The 26858-nt window shown below is 42.5% G+C and overlaps 1 protein-coding gene across 2 annotated transcripts in view; it reads left to right on the forward strand.

Moving 5' to 3' along the window:
- fgf10 (fibroblast growth factor 10) overlaps nucleotides 1–26858 on the forward strand; it is a 140259-nt gene that overhangs the window by 40501 nt on the left and 72900 nt on the right. The window contains exons 1-2 of one of the 2 annotated variants that reach the window (XM_062972425.1): nucleotides 1869–2124; nucleotides 2454–3784. In XM_062972425.1, the coding sequence (XP_062828495.1) occupies nucleotides 3376–3784 (409 nt within the window). In that variant the 5' untranslated portion in view covers nucleotides 1869–2124; nucleotides 2454–3375. Of the gene's footprint in view, nucleotides 1–1868; nucleotides 2125–2453; nucleotides 3785–26858 lie in introns of those variants that run through there. The other variant, XM_062972426.1, reaches the window with a different exon arrangement.

The raw sequence follows: 26858 nt of genomic DNA on the forward strand, positions 1-26858 counted from the left end.
GTGGTGAGAGCATAGAGTCCATGAGAGAGTGCACGTGCACAGAAAAATCAGGCAACTTTCATCCCAAACACCCCCACTCCTCCAAGTGTTCTTTTAACATTGCAAGCTATCCAGAATATATAAAGATGTCTGTTCTGAATATGAATGTAGCAAGAAATCTGTGAAAAAAACCAAAGCACAATTATGACTTGTTTAGAGTAATGATTTTATTTATTTATTTATTTGCCCTATTTATACCCCGCCTTTTTCTACCCAGAAGGGGATTCAAGGCCGCTTTACATATAGGCAACTATTTGATGCCTTAAAACAATGTACAATTAAAACAAACATTTAAGTTAATAATTGAATTAATTCACATTAAAACATTTAAAAACATTGCATTCACTGTTAAAAACCATGCCATCCACAATCGTAATCCGGGCCATTCCAGTAATCATTGCACATAATCTGTATCTCATTAGTTCTTAACGTGTGGGTCCCCAGGTGTTTTGGACTACAACTCCCAGAAATCCCAGCCAGTTTACCAGCTGTTAGGATTTCTGGGAGTTGAAGGTCAAAACATCCAGGGACCCACAGGTTGAGAACCACTGCTGTATCTATTATTGCACTACAACTATTTTATGGAGGCTTGATCCCAAAGCCACGTTTTCACTTTCCTTCTGAAGGCTAGGAGGAAGGGAGCTGATCTAATGTTGCTAGGGGGGAATTCCACAGCTGAGGGGCCACCACTGAGAAGGTCCTCTCTCTCGTTCTCATCAGTCGCGCCTATAAAAGAGGTGGGACCGAAAGCAGGGCCTCCTCAGACAATCTTAATCTCTGAGATCATTCATAGGGAGATATTCCTTCGGACAGGTAAGCTGGGCGAAACCGTTTAGGACTTTATAGGCTAAAGCCAACACTTTGAATTGTGCTCGGTAGCAGACTGGCAGCTAGTGGAGCTGACGCAACAGGCGGGTTGTATGCTCCCTGTACGCCGCTCCAGTAAAGAGCCTGACCATTTGAAGCTTCTGCACAGTCTTCAAAGGCAACTCCATGTAGAGTGTGTTGCAGTAGTCTATTCTAGGATGTAACAAGAGTGTGGATTACCCAGTCTGACTTCCCAAGGTATGGACACAACTGGCTTAATTTTAGACTTCACTCCACCTGAATAAAGTTAAAACTTGGTTGTGGGGCCAGGCTTTCAATTAGCAGCACTAATTATTATTATGTACGCTGGAACTCAATTGACAGACCCAGTCTTTTAGACTCGAACATGCCTATCTGTATTTTATAAGTGTTTTTATGAATGTCTGATGTAATTTAATAACTTTTTAATTGATTCACAATTTTATATGTGTGTTTTATTGTAAGCCGCCCTGAGTCCCCTACTGGGTGAGAAGGGCAGGATATAAATATTGCAATAAATAAATAAATAAGTGTTCGGTTTTTGAGAATTATATGTCCCAAGGGGGAAGTGGGATATCAGGATTGTAGAGATGCTTAGGTAGGGCATGGCCACGAAAAGGTTGGGACCCCGCTTCCTTTGAGCTTTGCTGCCTGCCTCCTGCTCTTTTTCCCAGCTCTTCCCGACCTTCAAGGGGAGAAGCAAGGAAGGAAAGGAGGAGGAGGAGGAGGCGACTGGAGGGAGCGAGTCAGAAAGCAACCAGCACCAGGTGGCTCTCAACTGCTGCCTGCCAAAAAAATAAAATAAAAATCCTTCTCTAGAAAACAACTTTTCTTTAAAAAAAGAAAGGAGGGGGGGCTGCCTAGAGGGGATTGGCTGAGCCTGGAAGACAGGGAAATTAGGGAAGCCCGAGTCTGCAAGCCATGCTGGTGGCCAGAAGGAGGGCTTGAGGAGCAATTAGCGGGAGGCTCTCGCTGCTGCTGCTGCTGCTGCTGCTTCTCCGGGCGGGCGAGCGAGCGAGGGCGAGGCGGGGGGCGTCGGAGGGGGCCGGCCCTTCCTTCTCCCGCTTCTTTCCCATCCGCGCCACTGCGCCCCGGCCTTTCGGACGTCCCGCCACCGCCGCTTGACCCCCCGGGCCCCGGCCAATAAAACTTGACCGCCAGAGGCACGTCTCACCTCTCCTCGCGCTCGCTTCGAGCACAACCTGCTGCAAAGAGAGAGGGAGAAGGGGAGAGAGAAAGGTGGGACGCGGCGGGTTTTCTTCCTTCGGGTGGCCCTTCTCCGCCTCGCCAATCTCTCTCGGTGCCGTTACACCTGGGAGGGAGGGAGGGAGGGAGGGAGGGAGGGAGGGGAGAAGCCTCGGGAGGAAAGGCGTTTCGGGAAGGGAGGGAGGGAGGGGGAGAGAGGGGTCCAAGTGGCTTGGCTGCCTCCTCCGGCCTCCCCTTTCCTTCCCCTCTCTCTCCCTCTCTCCCGCCAACCTGCTCCTCGGGGCTGGGCGAGCACAAAAACCGCGGCGCTTTCTCCTCGGGTGCCTGACGCGCCCTGTCACCTCTCTCTTTTCTCCCCACAGGTTCGTCCCTTGCGGGGTGTGTACCTGGAAGATGGGGCAGGCGGCGCTGAGGAGAACGGGGGCCAAGTGACCCCCGGGAGGAGCCCTGGCAAGGCGAGACGCCGCAAGGCTTGACGGCCGCCACTGAGCGCGTCTGCCCGGAGTTTGGCTTTTGCTCTGCCTGCGCGTCTGGAGGAGTGAGAGAGGGGAGGACCAGAGGAAGGTGCCCGGCTTGTGCCCCTCCCCCTCGGAGGGGCAGGAGGAGAGGGGCAACCCCACAGCAAGACGGAGAGCGCGGGAAAGGGTTTCCTTGGAGGACAGGGTCAAGACTGCCCGCCTGGAAGAGACGGAACGAGGAGAAAGGGTTTCCTTGGAGGAAAGGGTTACGACTTCCCCGCCTGGAAGGCTTCCTAGGAAGAGACGAAGAGAGGCGAAAGGCTTTCTTTCCTTCAAACTCCACAAGAAGAAGGCTTCCGAGAAAGCCGGCGACCCAAAAAGTGAAGAAAGTCGCCAAGAAGTGCTGCGGGAGCCAAGAAAGCGGCGGCCAAGAGCCCCAAGAAGGCCATCAAGAGCCCTGAAAGCCAAGCCTAAAACGACCAAGCCTAAACTCGCCTCTAAAAAGAAGGGAGCCCCATACTCCTACAGACTGCCCCGCTTAGGAAAGGGTTTCCTTGGAGGAAAGTGTCAAGACTGCCCCGTTTGGAAGGCTTGGAAGGGGTCTTAAAGAAGACGAAGAAGGGCGAGGAGGGGGGGGCCTGAGGCATGGATGTGGGCGCCCTCCCTTCAGGCCAGACCTCCGCCTCCGCCCCCGCCTCGTCCTCGGCCCCTCCGGCCCTGAGTAGCCCCGCGCTGCCTCCGCCGTCCTTCCGCCTCGGCCCGGGCTGCCCCCTTCCAGTATGTTTCTTCCCGTGAGGCGTCGCCCCGCGCCCGGAGCTTCAGGACAATGTGCAGATGGAGACTGAGCCAGGGTGCCACCGCCGCCTTCGCCCACCTGCCTCCTCCTCCTCCCTCCTCTTCTTCTTTCCGTCGGGGCCGAGGCGTCTTCCTGCTGCTCTGCGGGGCGGCGATGGTGCTGGGCGTGATGCCACCCTCGTCCTGGGCGCTGCCTTGCCGTGAGGATGACAGGCTGCTCCCGGGAGGCAGGCACAACGCCTCGGCTTCTTCTTCCTCCTCCTCCTCCTCCTCCTCCTCCTCTTCCTCCTCTTCTTCCTGCGCCGGGAGGCACGTCCGGAGCTATGAGCACCTCCAAGGCGACGTCCGCTGCAGGAAGCTCTACTGCTTCAACAAGTATTTCCTCCGCATCGAGAAGAACGGCAACGTCAGCGGCACCAAGAAGGACAACTGCCCGTACAGTAAGTCCACCGCCGGGAAAGGGGTTGTATAATGATGATGATGATGATTTTTTTTTCGTGTCAGGAGCGACTTGAGAAACTGCAAGTTGCTTCTGGTGTGAGAGAATTGGCCGTCTGCAAGGACGTTGCGCAGGGGGACGCCTGGATGTTTTGATGTTTACATTTCAGCTCCAGCCCCGCATGGAGCTGGAGCTGAAAGAGGGAGCTCATCTGCGCTCTCCCCGGGTGGGATTTGAACCTGGCAGCCTTCAGGTCAGCAACCCAACCTTCAAGTCACAAGGCTTTAATCCACTACGCCACCGGGGGCTCCATGATGATGGTGATGCCCCTGTTTCCACCTGTTGTGTTGCTCGCGTCTTGGAAGGAAGAGCAGGTTCTACCAAGCGTGAGCTGTCCAGCTAAAGCAGTATCCACACGGCAGGATTCACGCAGTTTTGGCCCCGCTGGTTCATTCTATAGAACAGGCCTGGGCAAACTTCGCCCCCCTCCCCCTCCAGGTGTTTTGGACTTCAACTCCCACAATTCCTAACAGCCTCATGTCCCTTCCTTTTCTGCTGGACCGTGGAGTTTTCTTCAAGCATCATGGTCTTTCCCTAGAGTTGAAATCCCCATAAGTAGGTTAGACTTGAGAGGAAGCTGCCTTCCTCTGTTTAGGTGGCTGATCCCATCTCGGCTCTTGCAAAAGCTGAGCGGTCTTCACATCTCTGTAGGTGGCAGAATGTTTCTGGACCACTGGAACAACCACCATGTCAGACGACACTGAGAAGCCATTGAAACCCACAAGAATGTGGACAGTTTCAACACAAAGGAGGAAACCATGAAAAGGGAAGGGCCTGAGGCTGTCAGGAATTGTGGGAGTTGAAGTCCAAAACACCTGGAGGGAGGGCCCAAGTTTGCCCATGCCTGCTATAGAACCTTTGGATGTGTAGTTTGGGGAGGTGCAAAGCTACAATTCCCACGATCCCATAGCACTGAGCCCACGTCGAGCTGCGTTCATCCTGCAGCCTGCATGAATCCCTGGCCGCGCGCCCAAGAACCTGTTCTGTTCCTCCCCGCCCCTCCTCCTCCTCCGGCGAGCATGTGCAGAGTGCTTTCCCTGGGATCGAAAAAAAAATGCCTTCGAAGAAAGCTACCCGCTGTTTGGGGGAGGATCGGGGGAGTCCCCTCCGTTCATCTGCCTGACGTGGGTGGAAGTCTCTTGGCGTGACTTTTAGTATGTTTTAAAATGCCTAGATGTTGGATTGGAGAGGCGAGAAAGCGCCGCTGCATCGACAGGAGAGTCTTCGACGTTCCCAAGTTCTTTCCCCGGCTTTCCAGGGCTTGGGTTTTGTCTCTCCTCCTTCCTTTCCTTCTCGTCCTCGAGTGCGCCTCACTAACTAGGAGAGCGACGTTTGGAAAGGGGAGCCGGTGGAGGTGGCTGCATTTCGGCTTTTGGGGGCGCAAAGTTTCTGCTCTCCGGCTTGTTGCGAGTTTTCCGGGCTGTATGGCCATATTCCAGAAGCCTTCTCTCCTGACGTTTCGCCCACATCTATGGCAGGCATCCTCAGAGGTTGTGAGGTCTGTTGGAAAACTATGCAAGTGGGTTTTGTATGTCTGTGGAAGGTCCAGCATGGGAGAAAGAACTCTTGTCTGGTTGTGGAACCTGTTTTCCTCTGTTTTGTGAATGCTGTTCTTTATTTACTGTCCTGATTTTAGAGGTTTTTTTAATACTGGTAGCCAGATTTTGTTCATTTTCATGGTTTCCATGTTGGACCACTCTAACAACCACCATGTCAGACTACACAGAGAAGCCATGGAAATCCACAAGCATGTGGACAATTTCAACAGAAAGGAGGAAACCATGAAAATGAACAAAATCTGGCTACCAGTATTAGAAAACCCTAAAATCAGAACAGTGAATAAAGAACAACATTATAAAACAGGGGAATTCCAGACAAGAAACAATCAGGGCCAGCTAACACCTCCCAACAAAGGATTCCCTCAGGCAAGAAGCAGCCAGGCTGTGAATCTGCAAGGCCATTTTATGCTAATCAAGGTGGCCATGTGCACCATTCACACTTGCCTTAAGCAGACAAGAGTTTTTTCTCCCACCCTGGACCTTCCACATATATATAAAACATTGCTTGCTTAGTTTCCAATATACCTCACAACCTCAGAGGATGCCTGCCATAGATGTGGGCAAAACGTCAGGAAAGAATGCTTCTGGAACATGGCCATACAACCTGGAAAACTCACAGTAACCCAGTGATTCCGCCCATAAAAGCCCTTGACAACACATTCTGCTCTTTCTTTTTGCTCAGGGCTTTGCCTGAAGTTGGGATCGGGGCTGCTTTCTCCCTCCACACCCAAAGTTTGAAAGTGGGAGGCTGAATGTGAAGCAAACAGTCTTACAAAACTCAGGAGTTGGTTTGAAATTTAGATCAAAATGAGGGAGAAGGAGATGTATCAAGCAGTTCAACCCTGCCAGGCCTCCCCTGCCGGACCAATGGCATTTCTTAAGAGCTCCACTTCTTAACTTTCTTCTTCCCACCTGTTAACATCTACACTGTAGAATTAATTCAGCTTGACACTCCTTTAACTGCCATGGCTCCATGCTGTGGAATCAAGGGAGTTGTCCTTTTTAAATAACATGCCATGGCAGTTAAAGTAGTGTCAAACTGCATTAATTCTGCAGTGTTTTAGATGCCCCCTTAGTTGGACAGCTCACACTTCCTAGAGCTTACTTCACTTGTTGAGCATTTTTCTTGTTAAGCACCAGCACTTGAGCATCTTGAAGTCTGTATCTTGAACCTGACTGTTCTGCCTTGTCAGATTCTCTCAGCATGCACAGCTTTGTGGCATCCCGTCAGGTCTTCGCTTCTCCCCCCTCTCCCCGCAGAAGGGTCTCATGTTGCAGCCAGGAGAGAGCCTTGTAAACATCTGGGGGCTGCATGGAGTCACCCAGACCCCACACACATCCTGCTGGGTTGATTTCTTTTCCTAAAAAGAAATCCTTCACACACATGCATAAGTGTGTCTGTGTCTACAGGGCAGATATATATTGGCACAAAAGTCTCACAAAGCTTTGCGCCTTGCGTGCACTAGAGTAATGTTAACCTCCTAGTCACTTTTCTCGCCTGCACAGTTTCAAGAGAAACAACTGCCTGTTTTATTATAATTGTAAATGATTCCAGCCTGCCAAAAATAAATAGCTCATTGAATGGTGAAGCTTTTCCTAGACAAGTATTTGTATAACCTGCTTTATTGCATTTTCATGTTGGTGAATAGGTAGATTTGTGCAAAAGTGCATATGCACATGCAGGTGTGAGAATCCAACAACTTTTTATATTCTGCACCTTAACTCTTCTTGGGATAGCCACACTATATCATCACAACTATCCTGTAAGGTAAATTGAGCTGAGAGATTTACAAGGCAGACAAGGGAGCCCAGTTTATTTCAGAGCTCAATGGACATCTGAATATCTCCTGTCCAACATTCTCTATCCATGATGCTAAACTGGATGGATTGCAAACTCTCTTGACTCATAAGTAGTGTGAAGATCAAACCTATGCCATTCTTACTACCTGAAGTAAAGTACCATCATTAAACTGGAGCACCATGTAGCAGTTATATATGGACAGGAAAGTGCCAGTTTCATCAAATCAAGAGTGTAGCTAATGGCAACCTCTTTAAATAGAGGGCAGTATGCAGCTTCTGGAAGTGTGGATGATGCTATATAATATGAAATATAATATGAAAGCATGATACCCACCCACCCATTTATTTCCGCTCAGTGGGCTAAAGCAATGCCGCAAGCCCAGAATTCGTTTTTGCTCTTCACACACTGTCTCTGTTCATTGTCCTATGTCACATTTTGTATGCATCAGTTTGTGTCATGGAGGAATTCCCATTTGGTTATCAAGCCAGTATATAATATGTGATACTTCATGCTTTTTGACAAGATAGTGGCAGGAAGGAGTCATATGACAAAAGAGTGATCTAGGATAAGAGTGTAGGAAGCTGCCATATGCTAAGTCAGACCCTTGACTGCTCTGGCTTAGTAGCGGCAATTTGATGCTGACAGTAATTCTCCAGGGTTTCAAATAAGCATATTTCCCAACTTCACCTGGAAATATCATGGACCCACCCTGGAACCCAGTGAAGCATTGTAGCTCTACTACAAAATATAAAGCTTCTAAAGACTAATTTGCTAGTCAGCTATATGTGCATAATTTGAACTACATGAGGCTTTTTCATGCAGAACTTCAGAGCCAGACTAGTTGTTAGATAAAATGGGATGAACTTGAAGTAGTAAATGCTTACTGACCATGAATGCATTGTCAGTAATGAAATAAGATTTTAAAAAACAGTTTGTCTGGTTAGCTTCTGTAAATGAAATAGCTGGAGGCACCATTTTCTTCTTTTTCTCAGGCAGCAAAATGTCAAGGGCCATCCAAGCACACCTGAGTCTGAACTTAGCTATGAACTTCATTTAAATGGTATTGGAGAAGTCATTGACACTCAGTGTAACTCATTTCACAGAGCTGGTGTTATGTCTGAGAGAGGGAGGTGGGCAATCTTTATGAGCCCCTTGGAGATAGGGAGGAGGAGGAGGAGGAAGAGGAGGCTAAATATAGCAAGTGTCAACAAGATGTCACTTTCCCTCCTTCTATCTTAAAGACTTTAACTAGATTGGTAATTTAATCGTACTTCAACAGTAATGATAAAGCAGCCTTCTCCATTTCACTTGAGAGCAGGCTAACTTAGTGGCTGCCAAAAACAAGCAGTCCATCATTCAGTAGAGGGGAACATTTGGAGGTCTATCTTTTGGAGATCTACACCACCAGCATTTGCCATTTGAAGTGACTACATCATCACTTTCCCATATTTCTAGCATGTAGGCAATCATACCTAATGTTTTGATGTTAGGGGTTTGGGGGAATGTCAGCTTCAGTAAATATTGATGTGAGATAGGAGTATTGTCTGCCAACTCCAAATTCTCTCATTAATGTTCAGGATTCGTTCTTTCGCACAGGACCTCCCTACGTGCATATGTTTCAGACTAAGTGTAGACGCTTGCCTGCTGGGTAGAGGGGAAGGTAGTGTCAATGCCAAGGAGTATGGCTAAAAGCCAACCTCACCCCCCCCCCCCCCATGTTCACTTAACTGTATTCTTAAACTACAGCTCTATTATTTAGTAGTGAGGTGTTCACCTCAGGCAACTGACAGTAGCCATCATAAAAAAGGGAGAAAATGTTTGGACAAAGGTGCTGTTGGGGAACTGTCACTTCAATTACCCAGTAAGGTTGACCTGCTTAGGTACTATGCAGTTTGTCTGGTGAAATGGGAAAGCATTCAGGCAACAAAACGTCTTGGGCGAACTTGGAACCGCTCCCCCTTTTATGGGGATATGTATGTGCTGTGTAAAAAAAGAATTATGCAGAATTTTGTGTTCTTCTGGTTCTTCTATATAAGTTCAACTGGTAGCTTCAATGTCAATGGGTTAGTGAATTTGCTCTTGGTTTTAATGTGAATTTTAAATGAAATAGCCAAGGTGCTGAAACGGAGATAGGATTCAGCGTTTTGGATAGTTCCTATAGAGTCTGGACTAAAACCCAGTTCTCATTCACTATTCCACTTACATAGAAATAACGAGTTTTTACTGTAGTCTTCTGAAGTCAGTCTGTGTTTTAGATGTTTAAGGTAAAGGTAAAGGTTTCCCCTGACATTAAGTCCAATCATTTCTGACTCTGGGGGTTGGTGCTCATCTCCATTTCTAAGCCGAAGAGCCAGCGTTGTCCATAGACACCTCCAAGGTCATGTGGCCGGCATGACTGCATGGCGCGCCGTTACCTTCCCGTCAGAGAGGTATCTATTGATCTACTCACATTGGCATGTTTTCGAACTGCTAGGTTGGCAGGAGCTGGAGCTAACAGCAGCCGCTCATGCCGCTCCCAGGGTTTGAACCTGGGACCTTTCGGTCTGCAAGTTCAGCAGCTCAGCGCTTTAACCTCTTTTCAAATAGAGTATGCCTCTAAAAGAGAGATTTTAATCCATATAGAAACTGTCATTTTAAGGGTCTTGTTTTGCTTTTGTTTCTGGGAAATTTTCTCTGTAATAAACTAAGTTTATCAGAACAGTTTTTTTCATCTTTACTGACCTTGTGCAAGAAGAGTATGGAGGAGTAAACCCCCCCGCCCACTTCTTTCTCCCAGAATACTGGACATCTAGATGTAGACATTAACTTGACATTCAACACTTTTCAACAGGTTTCTTTGCGCAATATAGGAGATCCTTGGTGGATCTGACCAAAGATCTATCTGACCAACCAGTCAACTCTAGGAACCTAGGAGTACAATAGCATTCTCCTGGTCATGTTTCCAGTAAATGTTATACAGAGGCATGTTGCCTCTGGTACTGGAGCGAATATATAACCATCCTGACTAGTAGCCATTGATGCTCCTAACTTTTATGAGTGGCCCTTTTAATTCCATGCAGGTTTGCCACCATTATTACTTCTTATCAAAGCAAATTCCCCATTTAACTGTGTTGCCTGTTTAAAATCTTCCATTTTTCAACGTTTTTGAATAAGGTTTGGTTGCTAGCATTATGAAAGTAGAATAAACACTCCCTGTCATTTTTCTCCACACTTTGCATATTTTTATATACCACTCTCATGCCTCATGATGCCATTTTCTATACTTTTTTCTAATTCTACAATTAGAAAGTGTTGCTGGCCACTTCATGAAATAATAACCTTGGGCTTTGCACTGTATTTTGTGTCATTCAGAAATAGTTTTTCCCCACTCTTTTTATTCATCATTGTCATTTATTGATTATTTCCAGCATCTAGACAGATCTTCAATGTAGTAGTGCTGATGTTACAGTCTTACTTAGGTCAGGCTGATTTTCAACACACATCCCAATCCATGAGTTAAAGACCAGTGTGCTACACAAAACGGATTGATCAGCGCTCATGGAAATAGTCTGTGCTCCATGTTAAACTTCTGGACCGTAGCTGTTTGCGAATAGTCTTCCACCACTTTGGGTAAGCAGGGCTGATATTTATTAGGAAGCAAAGTTCTTCAAGCATCCTTACTAAGCACCATTAAATTGTCATTTACTTCTTTTGCCATAGGGCTTCTATCTAATTTTTCCCCTCAGTTGTTAGGTTTTTGTGCTGGCCTTGTAGGTTACTGTAATGTTTCTGACTTTATTTATCTTGAAAGAAGTTTAAATGTGATTCTGCAGGATCAAGATGAAATCTGTGCAGTTGCTTACATCCAGTTTACAACTGGGTCTTCTTGCCTGCACATTTAGTATTTTGCAGAAAAGCGATAAACAGAGTGTTAACATGCAGTCAGTGACTTTGCATGCATCATGGCTGAGACTTTAACAAGGCACAGGGGATCTATACCATCCCACATGAATAAATTTGTCTTCCTTCTGTGAAGTCACAGTTATATTGGTCCAGATTTCACTGGGCTTTATTTTCTCAGCATTATGGAGGTGAGGTGGGGAGGACAGAATAAACAGGATAAGAAAAGTACTCCACTGATGAAGGAGCTTCAACAAGATTCATTTCTATAACGGATTTTGCTCTTTAAATGCTGTATATTAAGCACTAAATAAAGGTTTACTTTGGCAGATGTTTTCCAACTTGATTACATAGAGCTATTACCTCAGCCTTTTCTATACTTTTAGGATAATAGGAATTAGGGTGAATTATGGCAGTTCTGTCAAGCATCTGAGACAGCTTGCATAATTTAACATTGCTGGAGCATATCTGTCACTAGATATGCCTGGGGTGGTTTGGGTTTTGTTTTATTTTCTTTGCAGTTAGGCTTTGGCCCTGAAACCTGACCACTCCACACTCCTCCTTACCTCAGTGTCACAGCTGTGAAGATCCTCCTGGACGGAGATCGTATGAAATTGATTTCTCAAAGGGGGAATAAACCAGCTTCTTTGTGCTTTCTTGAGGGTCATCATTGCCATGAGTGAAACAAGTTGTTGAGGGTACATACCACAACATTGCTCTAGAGACTGACCATAAAAGTTTGGGTAATGGATATGCTGTATATATTTTTAGAAAAGGAATCGGCAAAATAAAGATAATGGCTTAAAACGTTTTAATTGTTTTAAGTTGTTTTAACTGGATTGATAGTTTAATGTGTTTTAAACTTTTGTACCACATGTTGTTTTGGCTATTTTGTTTTAATTTCTCTTGTATGTCACTTTAGGTGTCATATTGGGATACAATAAGGACATAAATCAAATAAACAAATAAATAATACTGTGTTTAGTGGGTTTTGCTCCCAAGACAATGTACACAAGAATGGAGTTTCAGTATCCTTGTATAGATCTATAAATGTTAAATGTTTACTTCTCCCAATTTTTATATTGATAAGAAAAGAAATGATGTATTCATCTTTTCCATTCTAATCACACATTATGAGTTAATTCATTGGCGTGCTGTAATAAAATATGCCAAAAAATTTGAAAAGTGCAAGGCTTTCAAAAGATTGTTTTAATTATTCATTACATGTGGAACTACGCCTTTAAAAGATGCAAGAACTATGTTTAATCAGAATTACACCCTTCCCCTTCCCCTTTTGGGGGGATACCACTTAAGGGGTAGCTGGTTGGAGAAAATAATTGCTATGGATATAGTTTTCTTCTCTGCCAGTTTTGGAGTGTAGTTATTTCTTCCAAAGCATCCTTATTCACTCTCTCTGAGTAAGTTCAGGTCAATGGTATCCATGTTCCTAGAACTTCTATGGTTAAACTAAGCATATTTAGAGACATTTAGTGAGGACATTGTGATTAAACACACAGACAGATAATTTTCACCTCTATAACCAGCAGTTCTCAAACTGTGCTCCACAAAGCCCTTGGGGCTCCGTAGATGATAGTGAGGAGCTCCATGGCACCATGCTGCTTCCCGACTCTTCCTCTTTCCTCTTCCAGAGAAATGCATGGAAATTCAAGTTTTGAGCGGCTGGAAACATCCCAGGGCACAGACTCTTCTCTCCTCTGCCTCCCTCATTACCTCTTTCTCACTGCCCAGACATTCCCCCATCCCCCCACTTTCTTTGTGGTTGGACTGAATGGCGTCTGGGGTTTCTGTTGTTGTTATTGCTGTTGTAGTTGTAGTTGTTGTTGTCGTCGTTACAAAGGCTCGGTGGCCACCTGTTGGGAGTACTTTGATTTGATATATCTGCATTATATATAATATATAAAAACATATTGGGATCAATATCAAAAAGGGCAATCCAGTTTTTTTGGTTCTGGGCACCATATGACATACTGGATAAAGATTTAAAAAAATGGGTCCATACATGCTCGCACATTTGGCAACGCATTCCACTCTCAGGTTCAATGCTAATGTTGCATACACATTGATCCATTAATACATAATTTTGGGCTAGCTTAACACTGCCAATGGCATTGATGATAAAACACAGCCTAATCATAATAGAATCGCCGTTTGCCTGAACATTTTCCAGTCTTGTGCTATATTGATTATATTCTTCAGTTTAGGATAGCTAGATGATTTTAATTGGTGGTTGGATGCTGCAGTAAATATTGTGACATTGTTCATGTTTGTTGTTTTGACCATAACCCTCAGATACATTGGGCTGGAACTACCCAAGTCAGTGGAACTAGTTAATTATGATTGCTGAACTTTAGATAAATGTTTTGATCTCTGGTAACACTTGTTCTTGTATACAATAATTATTTTTATAGTTCTAAAAATCCTGAAGAAATATTTCCTTCCCTATGAAATTTTTAATATAGTTTCAATATATTTAGAAAAATATTATTTTCTCTTCCATCAGCTATAACAATTTACATTTGTTTCAAGGTAGAACTTACAGATAAACTTTTCAATTCTGCTACTCTTAAGAACCAGTTTCCAATATTACGCTTGAGTTTTCTGAAGGATACATTAGATTTACGACAACGTCTTTGCTTAATGTTCATCAGCAAATTTGACTGATACGTTCATCAATGAATAGGTTTATTCTATGAAACTACCGCTTGGTAATTTCATTTTATTTCATCAACTCCTAGCTTAAGTTTTCCCCTAAAGGGACTGAAATTATCTGATCTGTTCTATAAAATAAGTCACAATAAATTCAGAAGTAGGTCTTTAAGTAAAATAAAAGTTGAATGGGCACTTTTTAATGTTCTTTCATGGCTGGCTTTTTATATTAGGCAATAATTGCTTTTCTCAAAGTCTTCCCTATATTGCCAGGCTTTACTTTTTAATAAAAGTTGGTGCGTGCTGTTGACAGATTTTTTAAAAAATGACACAAGGAAAATAGGAAATTATGAACTGCCTTCTAATAGATATTGCTGTTTCCTGGGTAGGGAAGTTGTATGCTTTTTATTATACCAACGGCTTTCTCATTTAAGCCTTGGTCATTGTTGGAACTCGGTTACTTAATTTATAGCCAGTGACTTACAATTGTGGACATTTGGGATTTATGAACTCAGAAGGGATTGTATTCTTTTGTGTCTACATGACACTCTCCGGTTACCTTTTTCTGCATTCTCATAGGGTAGACCCTCCACACACTGAACCATAGCTTCATCATAAATCTATTAAAAATATACAGTTCTAAGGAGGCTTTGTCTTCATAAATCTGATTTATGGCCACCTGCTACAGATGACTCTGGAAACATTTGGTAAGAATCACCTTGACAACCTAAGCAGAATATGGCACTAAGGCTGAAAGAGTGCCCCACATTATTTCAACAGGGTTAATCATATCGTTCTTACGCAGGCTTTAATGAGAATTTTGTCTCTGTAAAAGAGTCTAGTGGATATGTTTAGCTCAGTATGTAGAACTCTGTGGGACCAATCTTACCATCAGTTGGACTGACTCTACCACTAGTTTCTTCAAGACCAGCCCGAGTCTGGCATCTGTCTCATGCAGTACACCCCACCAACTTTTCCAGCTACCCCTTTAAGGAAATATTTAGTGAGCTTCTGTTGCACAGCCAATAGGCCAACACCACTTATCCTGAACTGAAGTAGAGAGGCTTCTGTTGCCAATGCTGAACTACATGTGGTTGAGGGAGTGCCATTTTGTACATGTAATGGAGACGGTGCCATTTTGTCCTTTTGCCTCGAGCAGCAAAATGTTTTGTGCTGGTTCTGGAAAATCTGCAGTTCTTCAAGCAAATCTGAGTGAACACAATGAGGTTTCAGAGTAACTGCACAGGACAGAAGGCATGTGTGAAAGAGTGAAATAGGCCAACAGTTGCCAAATATATCTGAAAGCACCAAAGAACATTAGTTCACTGATGAAATATTTTTTAAAAACTACAGTCAGGGAACTTAATTTGACACAAACAGCAATAAATAAATAAATACCAGTGGCTAAAGCTATTTTTCATATTATATAGCAATAAACACATATTTTCTAACATTTCACAGATGAAAACTGGGACACACAGCAGAGTGTGGCTAAGATGGCAAAGGTTATTAATGAGGGAGAACACACAAGCTGGGAGAGGGTGCCTCCCCTTGCTTTGGCTTGAGTCTACAGGGAAAGGCAAGATTCCTCTTTACTCAGGAATTATACCATTTTACAGTTTATGCTTTATATATAGTTTTAAATTGTAACAAAACTTGTTTCGATCCATTTTTGTGCTTGATGATTAAAAAGTGCATATGCTTCTGAATTTGGCATTCAAAATGCTGTATATACACCAGTCTGCTGTCCTTACAGTTTCTAATAAATAAATAAAGATGTGTCACAGGGCTTGTGCACAGATGGTTCATGTAATGCAGAGATGAGCAGCTGTGGTCCTCCGGATGCTTTTTGCCTTCAGCTCCCATCAGCCTTTGCCAATAGTGAAGGATTATGAGAGTTGAAGTCTAAAAACGTCTGGAGGAACACAGTCACCTATATCTGATGCAAACTGTCTCCTTTTCTCTTTCTTTCTTTTTAGGAAGGATAAGAATTTCACAAATTAGTAGTGTGTGGGGTTGCATTGCAAGGTTTGCACTCCAAGGCATTGCAATGTTACAAATGGTTCTCTGCCAGGGCTACAGGGAACCAACAATGACTCTACATCTTTTCATAACTCATTTATGGACACTGAAATGAGGGATGTAATAGGTTGTTCAAAAGCAAAAAATGTGAAACATGAAGAGTATTTCTCTCTAAACACTCCCAGCTCAAATGTGGCAAACATTTCATTTTTTCTAATATTTACCAGTCAATTCATAGGTCATTGCCTTAGAGGTTACAAATTAATCGTCTACTCTAAGAGCCTTTCCAAATGACCATATAACCCAGAATATCAAGGAAGATAATCCATATCTGCTTTGAACTGGGTTATCTGAGTCCACACTGCCATATATTCCAGTTCATAGCAGGTGCCTAAGGCCTCTTCCACACATTTGTATAAAATCCCACATGTTCTGCTTTGAACTGGAATATTTGGCAGTGTGGACTCAGATAACCCAGGGCCCGTCCAGACAGTATCTTTATCCCAGGAGCTTCCACAGAAAAATGGAGGGTGGCCAGACACCGTTCCTTCAAAATGCAGGAGGAAGTGCTACAAATGGCAAAAACATGGAATTTTTTATCTGGGTTTGTTCCCAGGTTTGTTCCTGATTGGTTGGTTCCTTAAAAAAGGTGACAGTTGAGTAGAAGGTGAAAACTTTGTTCTGGCAAGAGGAAGTTTGTCCTTCACCTGTTTAATGAAGTTTGTGGCAGAAAAACAAAGTTTCTGGGGTGGAATAAGAACTTTCACAGTAAGTAGTACACAATGAAACAGGAACATACACTTTCAAACCAGGAACAGCAATCTGTTGTTCCATGCCACAAGTACGCAACCAAATCTGTCTGGACAGATGACCAGGCAGGCAGGCTCTAAAAAGTGTAAATGATGACAACGTTCTGTTCCTAGCTTGAATGTGTGTGTTCTTCTTTGATTGTGTAGTGCTGACTTGGGTAGAAGTGGTCCTACCCCGCAAACTTTATTTGTGTGCCAGAAATTTCATTAAACATGTCAAGGGCAAAGTTTATCTGGCCAGAACAAAGAACAGAATTTTTGCAGTGATTCACATATCTGCATATCCACATCTTGAGGTTGTTTTTTTTTAACTTCCAAAATTTCCAGCAGACATCTTGCGGTGGCCATCTTGGGAACGTCTAAATCTCACAACAAAGCATCAAGTGTTGACAATGGAGGAAAAAATCCTGGGACCAACAGGTCTGTATGTGGACCTCTTCTGCAATCCCGGGATTTTTTGCTCTTCACTGGAACCCGCAATTTGGTGCTGTCTGGAAGTGCCCCACTTCAAATATTGTGGGATTTTCTGCCATGATATTCTGGGTTATATGGCTGTGTCGATGGGTCCTTTGTCAACTGGGTTTAATCCTAAATCAAGGCATTGAAAACTGAATGTTTTAGTTGAAGTCATAAACATACTTCCTACAGCCATATTTTCATTTTAATGGGACTTTGGTTATATGACACACATTGCAAAAAGGTGGTTGTGGTCTTTAGGGAGATACTTGTATACTGTGTTGCACTATAGCTGACAGAATTTCAAATAAACTAATACTAAATTGTGGCCTGGATTCAATTGTTCTATTTCCTTTTCCTTTTTTTTTAATGGAAACTATAGGTACCTTTGAAAAATGTTGCTTTACACTGCTCAAAACCGGCATTTTCTTGGGCTGCTTTTTGCACATAGTATTATGTAAAAGCCCAGACTACACATGTGACCGTACAGATGATTAAGTGAACATGCAGCACTGAGAGACAGAACCTGCTGCCATGTTTCTGCTCCCCACCATATGCATGTTTGTTATGTGAACTTTTCTTGACAAGCCTGCTGTTCAGATGTTTGACAGCTGCAGAGAACAGGGCTGTGATATGGAGGAAATACACAGCAGTCACCTTCCCCGTGCTCCTTCCTCAAAGGTTCGACTGTATATTACCAAGCTCACTAAAGAGTAGTGGTTGTTTTTTGGGTGGACTGGTTTCAAGGAAATTTAATTCAGGAGGACAAGGCACCAATTCAGGCCCTAATGAATTATTTTTTGGCCTAGAAGACTGATCCCTCAGCTATCACTAGCAGCAAATAATAAATACATGTGGTGGCTGGGATCCACTGGAGGAGGGCTGTGGGCTGGCTGGCTAGTGGGGTGAGCACCTTTGGGCCATGGTTGGATCTCTGGACAGAATGGGAAAGGGATGCTTTGCATGAAGGGGGAAGATGTAAGGGGAAAAGCTCTTCTCCTCTCCTCTGACTTCCTTTGGGCCAAGAAGAGATCTAACAGACCTCCTGCCAGTGAGCAGTTTTTGTGGACTAAAATTCATATTTTGTACTATATTTGGTGATTATTTTCTTTGAAATTCCCTATTTTGGAATCAAAGTAAGAATCAATCAACAAATAATGATAGCAGCAAGAATGACAAAAAGATATTCCACATTTACAGGGTTTGGTTTTTATGGATTTGATAATTTAATATGTTTCTCTAGAACGCTGTAGTCTACTTCCACCAGAAATCATGTTGGAGGACCTAAAGATTCCTAAAAAAAAACTTCTTTGTGCATTTGTAGGTCCTCAACTCGAATTCTGTGGTCAACCTCTGGTGGAAATTGGCCATAGAGTTGTGCTAGAGCAGGCATGGCAAACTAAGACCCAGGGACTGGATGTCAGCCCCTAGACACTTACCTCACGCTCTCCTTATTTTCCCTGTCCTCTTGGCATAAGGACACTGTGGCCTGCCGCATCCTTATGCAGAAAGGAGGGAGAGGAAGGCACGCAGCATCTGAGAGCCCTCTAGAGCACTCTCAGCCACCACATGCCTCGCCCTCCTCCTGGCATAAAGACGGTGTGAGTGGTCCCATCTTTATGCTGAGAAGATGGCTGAGGAAGGCATGCAGTGGCTGAGAGCCCTCTGGAGCACTCTCGACCATCACCTGTCTCACCCCCTTCCTGGGGGAAAGATCGGAACAGTCACCGCATATCTCGTTTTCTTCCAGCATAAGGATGGAGTGAGCAGCCCCATCCTTATGCCAGGGATATAATCTAAGGTTTACCCAGGCCCTGCCCCACCCCTTTCTAGGCCTGCTCCCTCCCAGGCCTGTCCCACCCAGCGTGTTCCCGGCCACCCTCCCTCCTGACCCGGCCCTCTCAGTCAGGCCCACAATGTGGCCCCAAGGCAAATAGGTTTGCCTGTGCCTGTGCTAGGGGATCTGGAGATTCCTAGCAAGTGTTCTCTCAAGTAAAAAATGTTTTTTATTTATTCATTATTTTTTCCAATTTGGGGGGTGGGGTGGCTGGCTCCTGACCCCAGAGAATGTGGAAGGCTAAGTGCAGTTCATCGGAAGGTGGGCTAGTTGCCTATCTTTGCTCTATTGCAAGTTCTGACCATGGGTGATTTCCTTTTTTTTGTTGTTGTTGAAGTTAGTATGGCTGCTACAGTGATATGGCAATTCTTTCTCCTTTTGGAATTATGCCTGTATTTCACTTTAATTTATAATTCTGCATTCTACCCTAACCTTTTGGAATTAGTCAGGATACAATCTGAAGTTCAAGAGAGGCGAGGGAGTGTAAACCAATTTACAGAATTTTGTAGTTCCTCATCCAGTGGATGCGTCATTTATACTGGGTCTGGTTTTTTACCCCAAAGTGATCCTAGAGATATGGGGACATTAAAACGTGGCTTAGGTCACACATTTAAATAATGACTTTATAGGCATTCTTTGCTTTTAAATTGGGTCACTGGTGTTCTTTCTTTGTACACTCTGTTCTAATTGGAACAGTAAATCATTGAATATGTGGAGAGTAGATTCCCTTGTACGGTGGACAACTGGACTGTGCCTTTTATTGCTTGAAACATGTGCAATGCGTTCTCTTATTGCCTGTTAAAAGTTGAGGTATCAGTATAACGACATTACTTTTTTCATTATTCTGCTGAAGGCAGTCTTCTGCTTCTTTTAGTTGAATACTATTAAGAAGTGAGGCATAGTTTTAATGCAAGTGTAAATTGGCTTACCTTCAACAGGATGTTTCTGCTACTGGCAATAATTTGGTTATTTTTCAGTGTCACTAATTGTCACCATGAGTACTTTCTGCACTTAACTTCCCTTTGATCTCTTGTCCTGAGTTCTACTCCTACCTCATTTACACACACACATACACATGTCAGTACGGAAGTTGTAGGTAACAGTTCAGCATTAGAAGTGGTTTGTAGTCCTCAAAAACCATAATTCTAATAAATAAGAGACTTTGAGATGTTTCAGTACTATTTTTTTGGTCTTGCTTTACAGAAGTATTCTCTGGAAAAGCAGACTTGAGTGCTCTAAATTTTGTTGAACGAAACAAATGTGGATTTATCTTGTTTTATTCAAACTATATATATTCATATCAAATATGTGTGGTTGTAGAATTTTTATAGTATTTGTGTGTTTTTGACTGTACTGTGACCCACCTTGAGCCATGGGGAGAGGCAGGTAAGAAATAAAATTGTTGTTGTTGTTGTTGTTATAATAATGTAGTATAGTGGTTTGAGCATTGGATGACAACCACAGAAAGCCATTGGATGACCTCAGGCTCATCTCACACTCTTTCCAAGAAACTCTCATGATAGGGTCCATAACCTAAGGCTTCCATAACTTGGAAATGACTCGAAGATACACAACAACAATAAAATAACTTTGCTATCTTGAAATTGCTAAATCTTGACATTTTTAATCATTTCAGAATGATAATCTTAGGTATGTTAGATATACACACACCTTATTTTTAAAATATGGGAATAGTACAGTAGCACAATTATGATATAAATTTATTAATGCTTAATACACAGAGAATACATTAAGGAAAGGTTTAAAGATAAATTATGAGTAAGTATATAATACAGGTTGAATATCGCTTATCCAAAATGCTTGTATTTTGGATTGTGGATTTCTAAATAAGGGATGTTCAACCTGCAGTTTACAGAGTAGTATAGAAAAGCAAAACTAGGTAAATGCTGGTTCATAGGGAAAAGCAAAGATAAAAATGATGGAAGAGGCATGGTTTGTGTTCATGTTCCCAAAGGAGTGGAAGAGGTTTCATAATATCCCCATTTCATAATTGCACAATTACAATTTCCTCTTTTGCTTTTAAGAAAACACCCGTCGGGGAGAAAGAGGTGGAGACAAGGGGAACAGGGTAGTGTATATGGAGTTGTCATATTTTAGGTGTGAAAAAGAAAACATGGGAACACGCATTACCGAAGCACAAATGTAGTGATGGCACTGCCATCCCACATCTTCCACATACAAGAAAGGTTATTTTCAAATGTAACAATTTGAAATAACTGACTAGAGTCAACAAAGTGGATGTGTTTCTGACTTTTATTTCTTTGGTACCAGAGGTAGAAGTAACATGGAAAGAATGGGAATAGATTCTTACATTACTAAAAAAGAAGACAAGTTCAACATGTTTCAACAAACTTTTTATTGAATACTAACATGTACATAAGAAATTAATCAAGCAGGTCAGGTTAGCCTTGCATAAGTAAACAAAAACATTTTGAATCTTCTAGAGGCCACTTCAAAGCTTCTTCGGAATGATTTTTTCTTTCTTTCAACACCCCCACTTTTCTTAACGTTTCTGTTAACATGCCAAAGTAACTAATAAGGCAGGCTAATCTTTTCCTTCTTATTTCTGTTTTCTCTTCATACATGCTCAGTATGCAGTCCTGAAAGTAGCTATGGGCCTTACATGATACATGTTAGCACACACAGTGGCAATAGGATAGATTCTCATTATTTCCCTGGTCAATCTTTATTGCATTGTTTACTGCAAACATGTTGCTGGAACCTAACACTGAAAGGCCCAATCTAAACCGAGTCGACACATTGGCCAGTTTAACTACATTGAACTGGGGGCCCATCCAGACAGAGGCATATCTTGGGACTTGTCACGGTCCAAATGACACCTCCAGTAAAACTGAATTAATTTGGAAAAGTAAGATCTGAGTCTTACCAGGTGTGGGTCCTGTGTGGATTGGACCTGGAGACTGCATCACATGTTCCCCTGTCCCAATTCACACAGTCATCTTTTGGGTGAGAGGGCACTCACCCCTCCCCCAAAACCCCAGAAGAACCATTTAAGTTTTAAAAACTTACATGGCCACCTTGATGGTCCTCCTCGGACCCTCCTGGCATGAGGAAATGACATGCCAGGAGACCGGGGGAGTGAGGAGGGTTCTTTAGGGGGCTTTGGGGTAGCTGCATGCCATCCCAATTGGTATTGGTGTGGTATGTAGCCACCCTTCCCCCCTGGCAAAGCCTGAGTTTTTTGGGTGGGAATGGGGACAGAAATACGCACCAAAGCAGATTATAAAAACTCACTTTGGTTTGCATTTCTCTGAAGTCTGGAAGCTCCCTGCATTATATGAGTTTACACTAAACATCCTCAAACTCCAGCCCTCCAACTGTTTGAGCCTCCAACTCCCAGAATTCCTAACCATTGAACAAGCTGATTATGCTTTCTGGGGGTTGGAGGCCCCAACACCTGAAGGGCTGGAGTTTAAGGATGTGTGGTCTACACTGACCTATAATATAGTTTAAAACTGCATTACATATATAGGCCAAAGTCTCTTTATCCCACCCTGTTCACCATCCCAATGCCAAATCTGCAAAAGTTGCAGCTAGACAGAAGATAAGAAAAGGAAGTGAAGGCCTGAGATGGGCTGGGCTGGGTTCCTATAAAAAGACTTTGTGAAAAGGAGCTTCATTGTCAGGTGCTATGTTAACTGGTGCTATGTATTTAATCTGTTGTTGTAAGAGCTGGGTAAGAAATAAACATTTTCATTATCATCATTATCACCACCACCATCTTCCTGGTATATAGAATTCTAATTTTAGTTATAGGTAAGTTGATCTATTTTAACTGTATTTAACAATAGTTATTTATATATTACATCTACCACAGTGCCACAATGTGTCACAACTGAACATCCATTCAACTCTTCATAGAATCATAGAATCATAGAATTGTAGAGTTGGAAGAGACCTCATGGGCCATCTAGTCCAACCCCCCGCTAAGAAGCAGGAAATCGCATTCAAAGCGATTTCTATTAATTCATTCCATTAAATAGAGCCCAATGTCCATAGGGAGACTACACATGTGTGCACACATATGTGTACCTAATTCATGGCAGCATATTGTGCAAGTGATATATGCATGGAAGTCAAGTGCTGAAGGAGAAGAGAAGTTTAAGGGGTAATATGACAGCAATATTTAAATATTTGAAAGGATGTCATAGTAGCAAGCTTGTTTTCTGCTGCTCCAGAGACCTCAATGTAGAGCAATGGATTCAAATTACAGGAAAAAGAGATTCCTCCTAAAAGTTAGGAAGAACTTCCTGACCATAAGAGTAGTTCAACAATGGAATATGATGCCTTGATGTACGGTGGGGTGTTCTTCTTTGGAAGTTTTTAAGCAGTGGCTGGATGGCCATCTGTTGGGTGTGTGTGTGTGCTTTAACTGTGTGTTCCTTGATGGCAGAATGAGATTAGACTGGAGTCTCTTCTACACTGATCCTAAATATGGGCCCGATCCGGCATGCCAGATGCTAAACTGGGCCTGACTGGAATCCTCATAGAGTTGGGCCACAGTTGGGACAGTTAGAATGTCGTTTAGAGATAGATAACAGAGAACACCTTCTGGAGTTCTCTAAGTCAAATTGCCTCTTATTAACCTTGAAATGTAAAATATATACTTTGTTTAAGTGTGGTGATGTAGAGTTGGCCATTTTACTAGATTTCAAAACAACTAGTCTTTATAGCATGAATTTAGTAAACAAACTAAAGAAATGTTATGATAATTCAACAAGTTATATTGTTCCTTGAGCTACCCTGCAATTAAACTCAAACCTTTCAAACGCTGAGATGAAATATTGCTTTATACTTTTAGTTGATACCAGAATATAATAAGGTTCTGAATACAGTTCAGAACTGTATGTTGTATATAACAATATGCAAGTTGAAAAAGAAAATGACAGCTTATCCTGCCAAAAACAGAAGCCTGTAAGATGCCAAAATAGCAATGTTTGACATAGTCCTGTCCAATTCTGGCACTAAGTAATGATACTTCAGCACAGTTTGAAATGGTTTGAAAACTGGGTATAGTATGGCCCCAGTTAAATGTTTGCTTAGACTACATGCTAGAGGAAGACAATTAGATGTTACAGTGCCACACAATCTACATTGTAACAATTAAAATCTAGCATATAGTTGCTATATTGGGGCTATCTCTCACTTTAGCTATAATGTGTGAATTAGTATATAATGGTTAATTGAAAAGATAATTTATCAGGGATTGTTTCACTTTTTGTTTTTATTTTGATGTTGCATTATACTGTTCTGTTTTATATACTGTTTTAAGTACAAGTCATGGGGCGGGGGGAGGACTTTGGTAAGAAAAGTAACTTCAAAATAATTCCATAAATTAATAACATAATTCAGTTGTTAGGTTACAGGTGGATTTCTCTGACATGGACTCAGTGGCTGAGTATTATTTTTAATCCAGGTAGACTGTGTGTCTTCTATGGTGGGTGCTGTGAAAACCCCTAAATGTCTTTTATGTATTTGATTTTTTATCCTGATTTATTTATGTTGAAAACAGTACTAAAATGCAGGATAAAACTCACCTTGTGGCCTTGGACTTTATTCAGTGGGGTTTATAAAATATACCCGAATACCCTTTCTTGTTGAAGTCAGATAAAGCCACAGATTTGCAGAGTAGAAGGCATTGCTTTGCAGCCAGTAATGCCATCCCATAATTTCATCTGCCTGGAATAGTTTGACTCATTCACACATTCATCCTTGATTTTATAGTTATGGTTATATGGCCAATCATGCCTCTATGAATTGTCCATCAGTCGTTCAAATCTTACTTATGTCTACTTAAAAATAAGGCTGATTTCAGTCTACAGATACTGCAATATAAGCAATCATAAATGCGAATGAGAATGACCTCAATCCAATTTTAGTCTCAACTAGACTAGACTTATTAAACTCATATAACCGCTTGTAATTCAATGAGTCTTCTCCAACTGGAACTAACTATAGAAATATTGTCCAGGGAAGCATGCAGTCTACCAGATGTAGCTGGACTATACAAGTCCAAGCATGCCTCACCATTCTCTATTCTAGATAAGGCTGCTGGGATAGAAGGCCACTTCCTAATCCAGAATAAAGTCAATATGGTTTATTTATTTATTTTTCCTGCAGCAATATTACATGAAGTTTCCTTTGTGGCGCTGTGAGCATAGGAGCCATAGAAATGGTGGTCGGGCTTTGTGACAACCAAGCATAGCAGGAGTTTGTCTTGAATAGCAGAAGACAACATCAAGAACATATGAATTGTATTTTTTCCCACAGAGCGGGTTTGAATTTCTGTCTAGATGGAAGATGCTCTAAATCCTTTCTGGCAGCATTTAACTACCAAACACTGAAAGAAAAATAATGTTAATCTATAGATATTATGTATATGGGGCATGATAGAGTGTACATGCTGAATGAATTTTAGAAAGTCAGGGCTGTTTCATGTGTCTGTTAGGTATCCTGAGGCAGTTAAACCCAGGTTTGTAAATTGATAAAAAGCTGAAACATTTTATTGCTTATGATATCTATCCATTTGGAATTAGTTTTATCATACTTTTTAATACGAAGTTTCTTTCTGTTTTCTTCTGCTTTCATTTCCTTAATTATGATGACAGGTTATATCAAGACTTTTCCACTGTGAGTTAGTAAAATGTTTTCAGTTTGATGGTACTGTTTTTGGTGTCCATTTAAGACTTGTATTGCATCTTTCCATCACACAAATGGTTTAGCAACCAATGCACCAAGCTTCTGATGACCACCTTTACCACCAACTTCTCCTCCAAACACCACAAAGTCTCAGAACTGTACTACACAAAGAACCCTTAAATTTTCCAAGCATTTAAAAAGGTACTTTGTGATTCTGGTTTTCTCATGAAAGTGTGTCCTATTAGAATAGGGAACATAACAACACCAAATCTGCACATTATAAGAAATAGTAGGTTTAGTTGTTAGCCTCCAAGAACTGATTTTACATAGCCTCCATTAAAGGTGTGAACTATCTAAATTGAAAAATTAGATTTCCACCCTTTCTTTTCTTCTTTATTCCTTCTGTCACACCCATCAAACCTTGGTGCCCACTTTCAAAGAAACTAAGTTCCTATCTATTTCAGCTATCATTTACACATGCGGGTTTTCTATGATTCTGGTTTAAAAATGTGCGGCATGCAAGAAAAGGAATGGATTAATAATGTTTTCCTGGTCAGTTACCTCCCTTAGGCAACTGTCATTTTCTGTTTATGCTTTCCTGAGAGAAAATTGCTTTCCAGCAGAATACTGCAAAGTCATGCTGTGTTGTCAGGAAAAAATAAAATTTCCATTTAAGTTCTACCTAATCTTTTATTGGTTGCTACATAGAAGCTTCTCTTTAGGCGTGCACACAGGCATGTACCTCAGAGAGCTTTGTAACCAATTAGAATGTTATCACTGGGTACGTGCAATCATTGAATGAGCCAGAGATCTCTAGCCATATAGCATAATGACCTTGACCTTGTCAGTGATACACCCCACTTCTGGTGAGTTATGGATGCATGATGGCAATTGTTTCATGTGTAGGTATGATTATGTGTGTAAAAAAGAGTCTAGGGCAGGCCTGCACAACCCATGGCCCTCCATGTGTTTTGGACTTTAGCTCCAGAATTCCGGACCACTGTACAAACTGGCTAGGGCTTTTAGGAGTTGGAGGGCCACAAGTTCTGCAGGCCTGGTCTAGGGGTTAGTCTATACTGGTTGCTAAATGTGGGGCCAGTTCAGAGCATTTATCCTGCAGACTGGCCCAGAAGCTACCGGACACACTTGGCCAAACTCGTTATTGCACAACCAGGACAAGATCACATTAGACCAGTTGGCCCATGACATCACATTGTGGTCTCCACTGCTGCTCCAAGCCATCCAAACCCCTGTCTATCATGGCAATCAACAAAGATGGCCACATAATCAGCAAGAAGAAGCTA

This window comes from Anolis carolinensis, chromosome 2 (genome assembly GCF_035594765.1).
Source record: "Anolis carolinensis isolate JA03-04 chromosome 2, rAnoCar3.1.pri, whole genome shotgun sequence".
In the NCBI taxonomy this organism is placed as follows: Eukaryota; Metazoa; Chordata; class Lepidosauria; order Squamata; family Dactyloidae; genus Anolis; species Anolis carolinensis.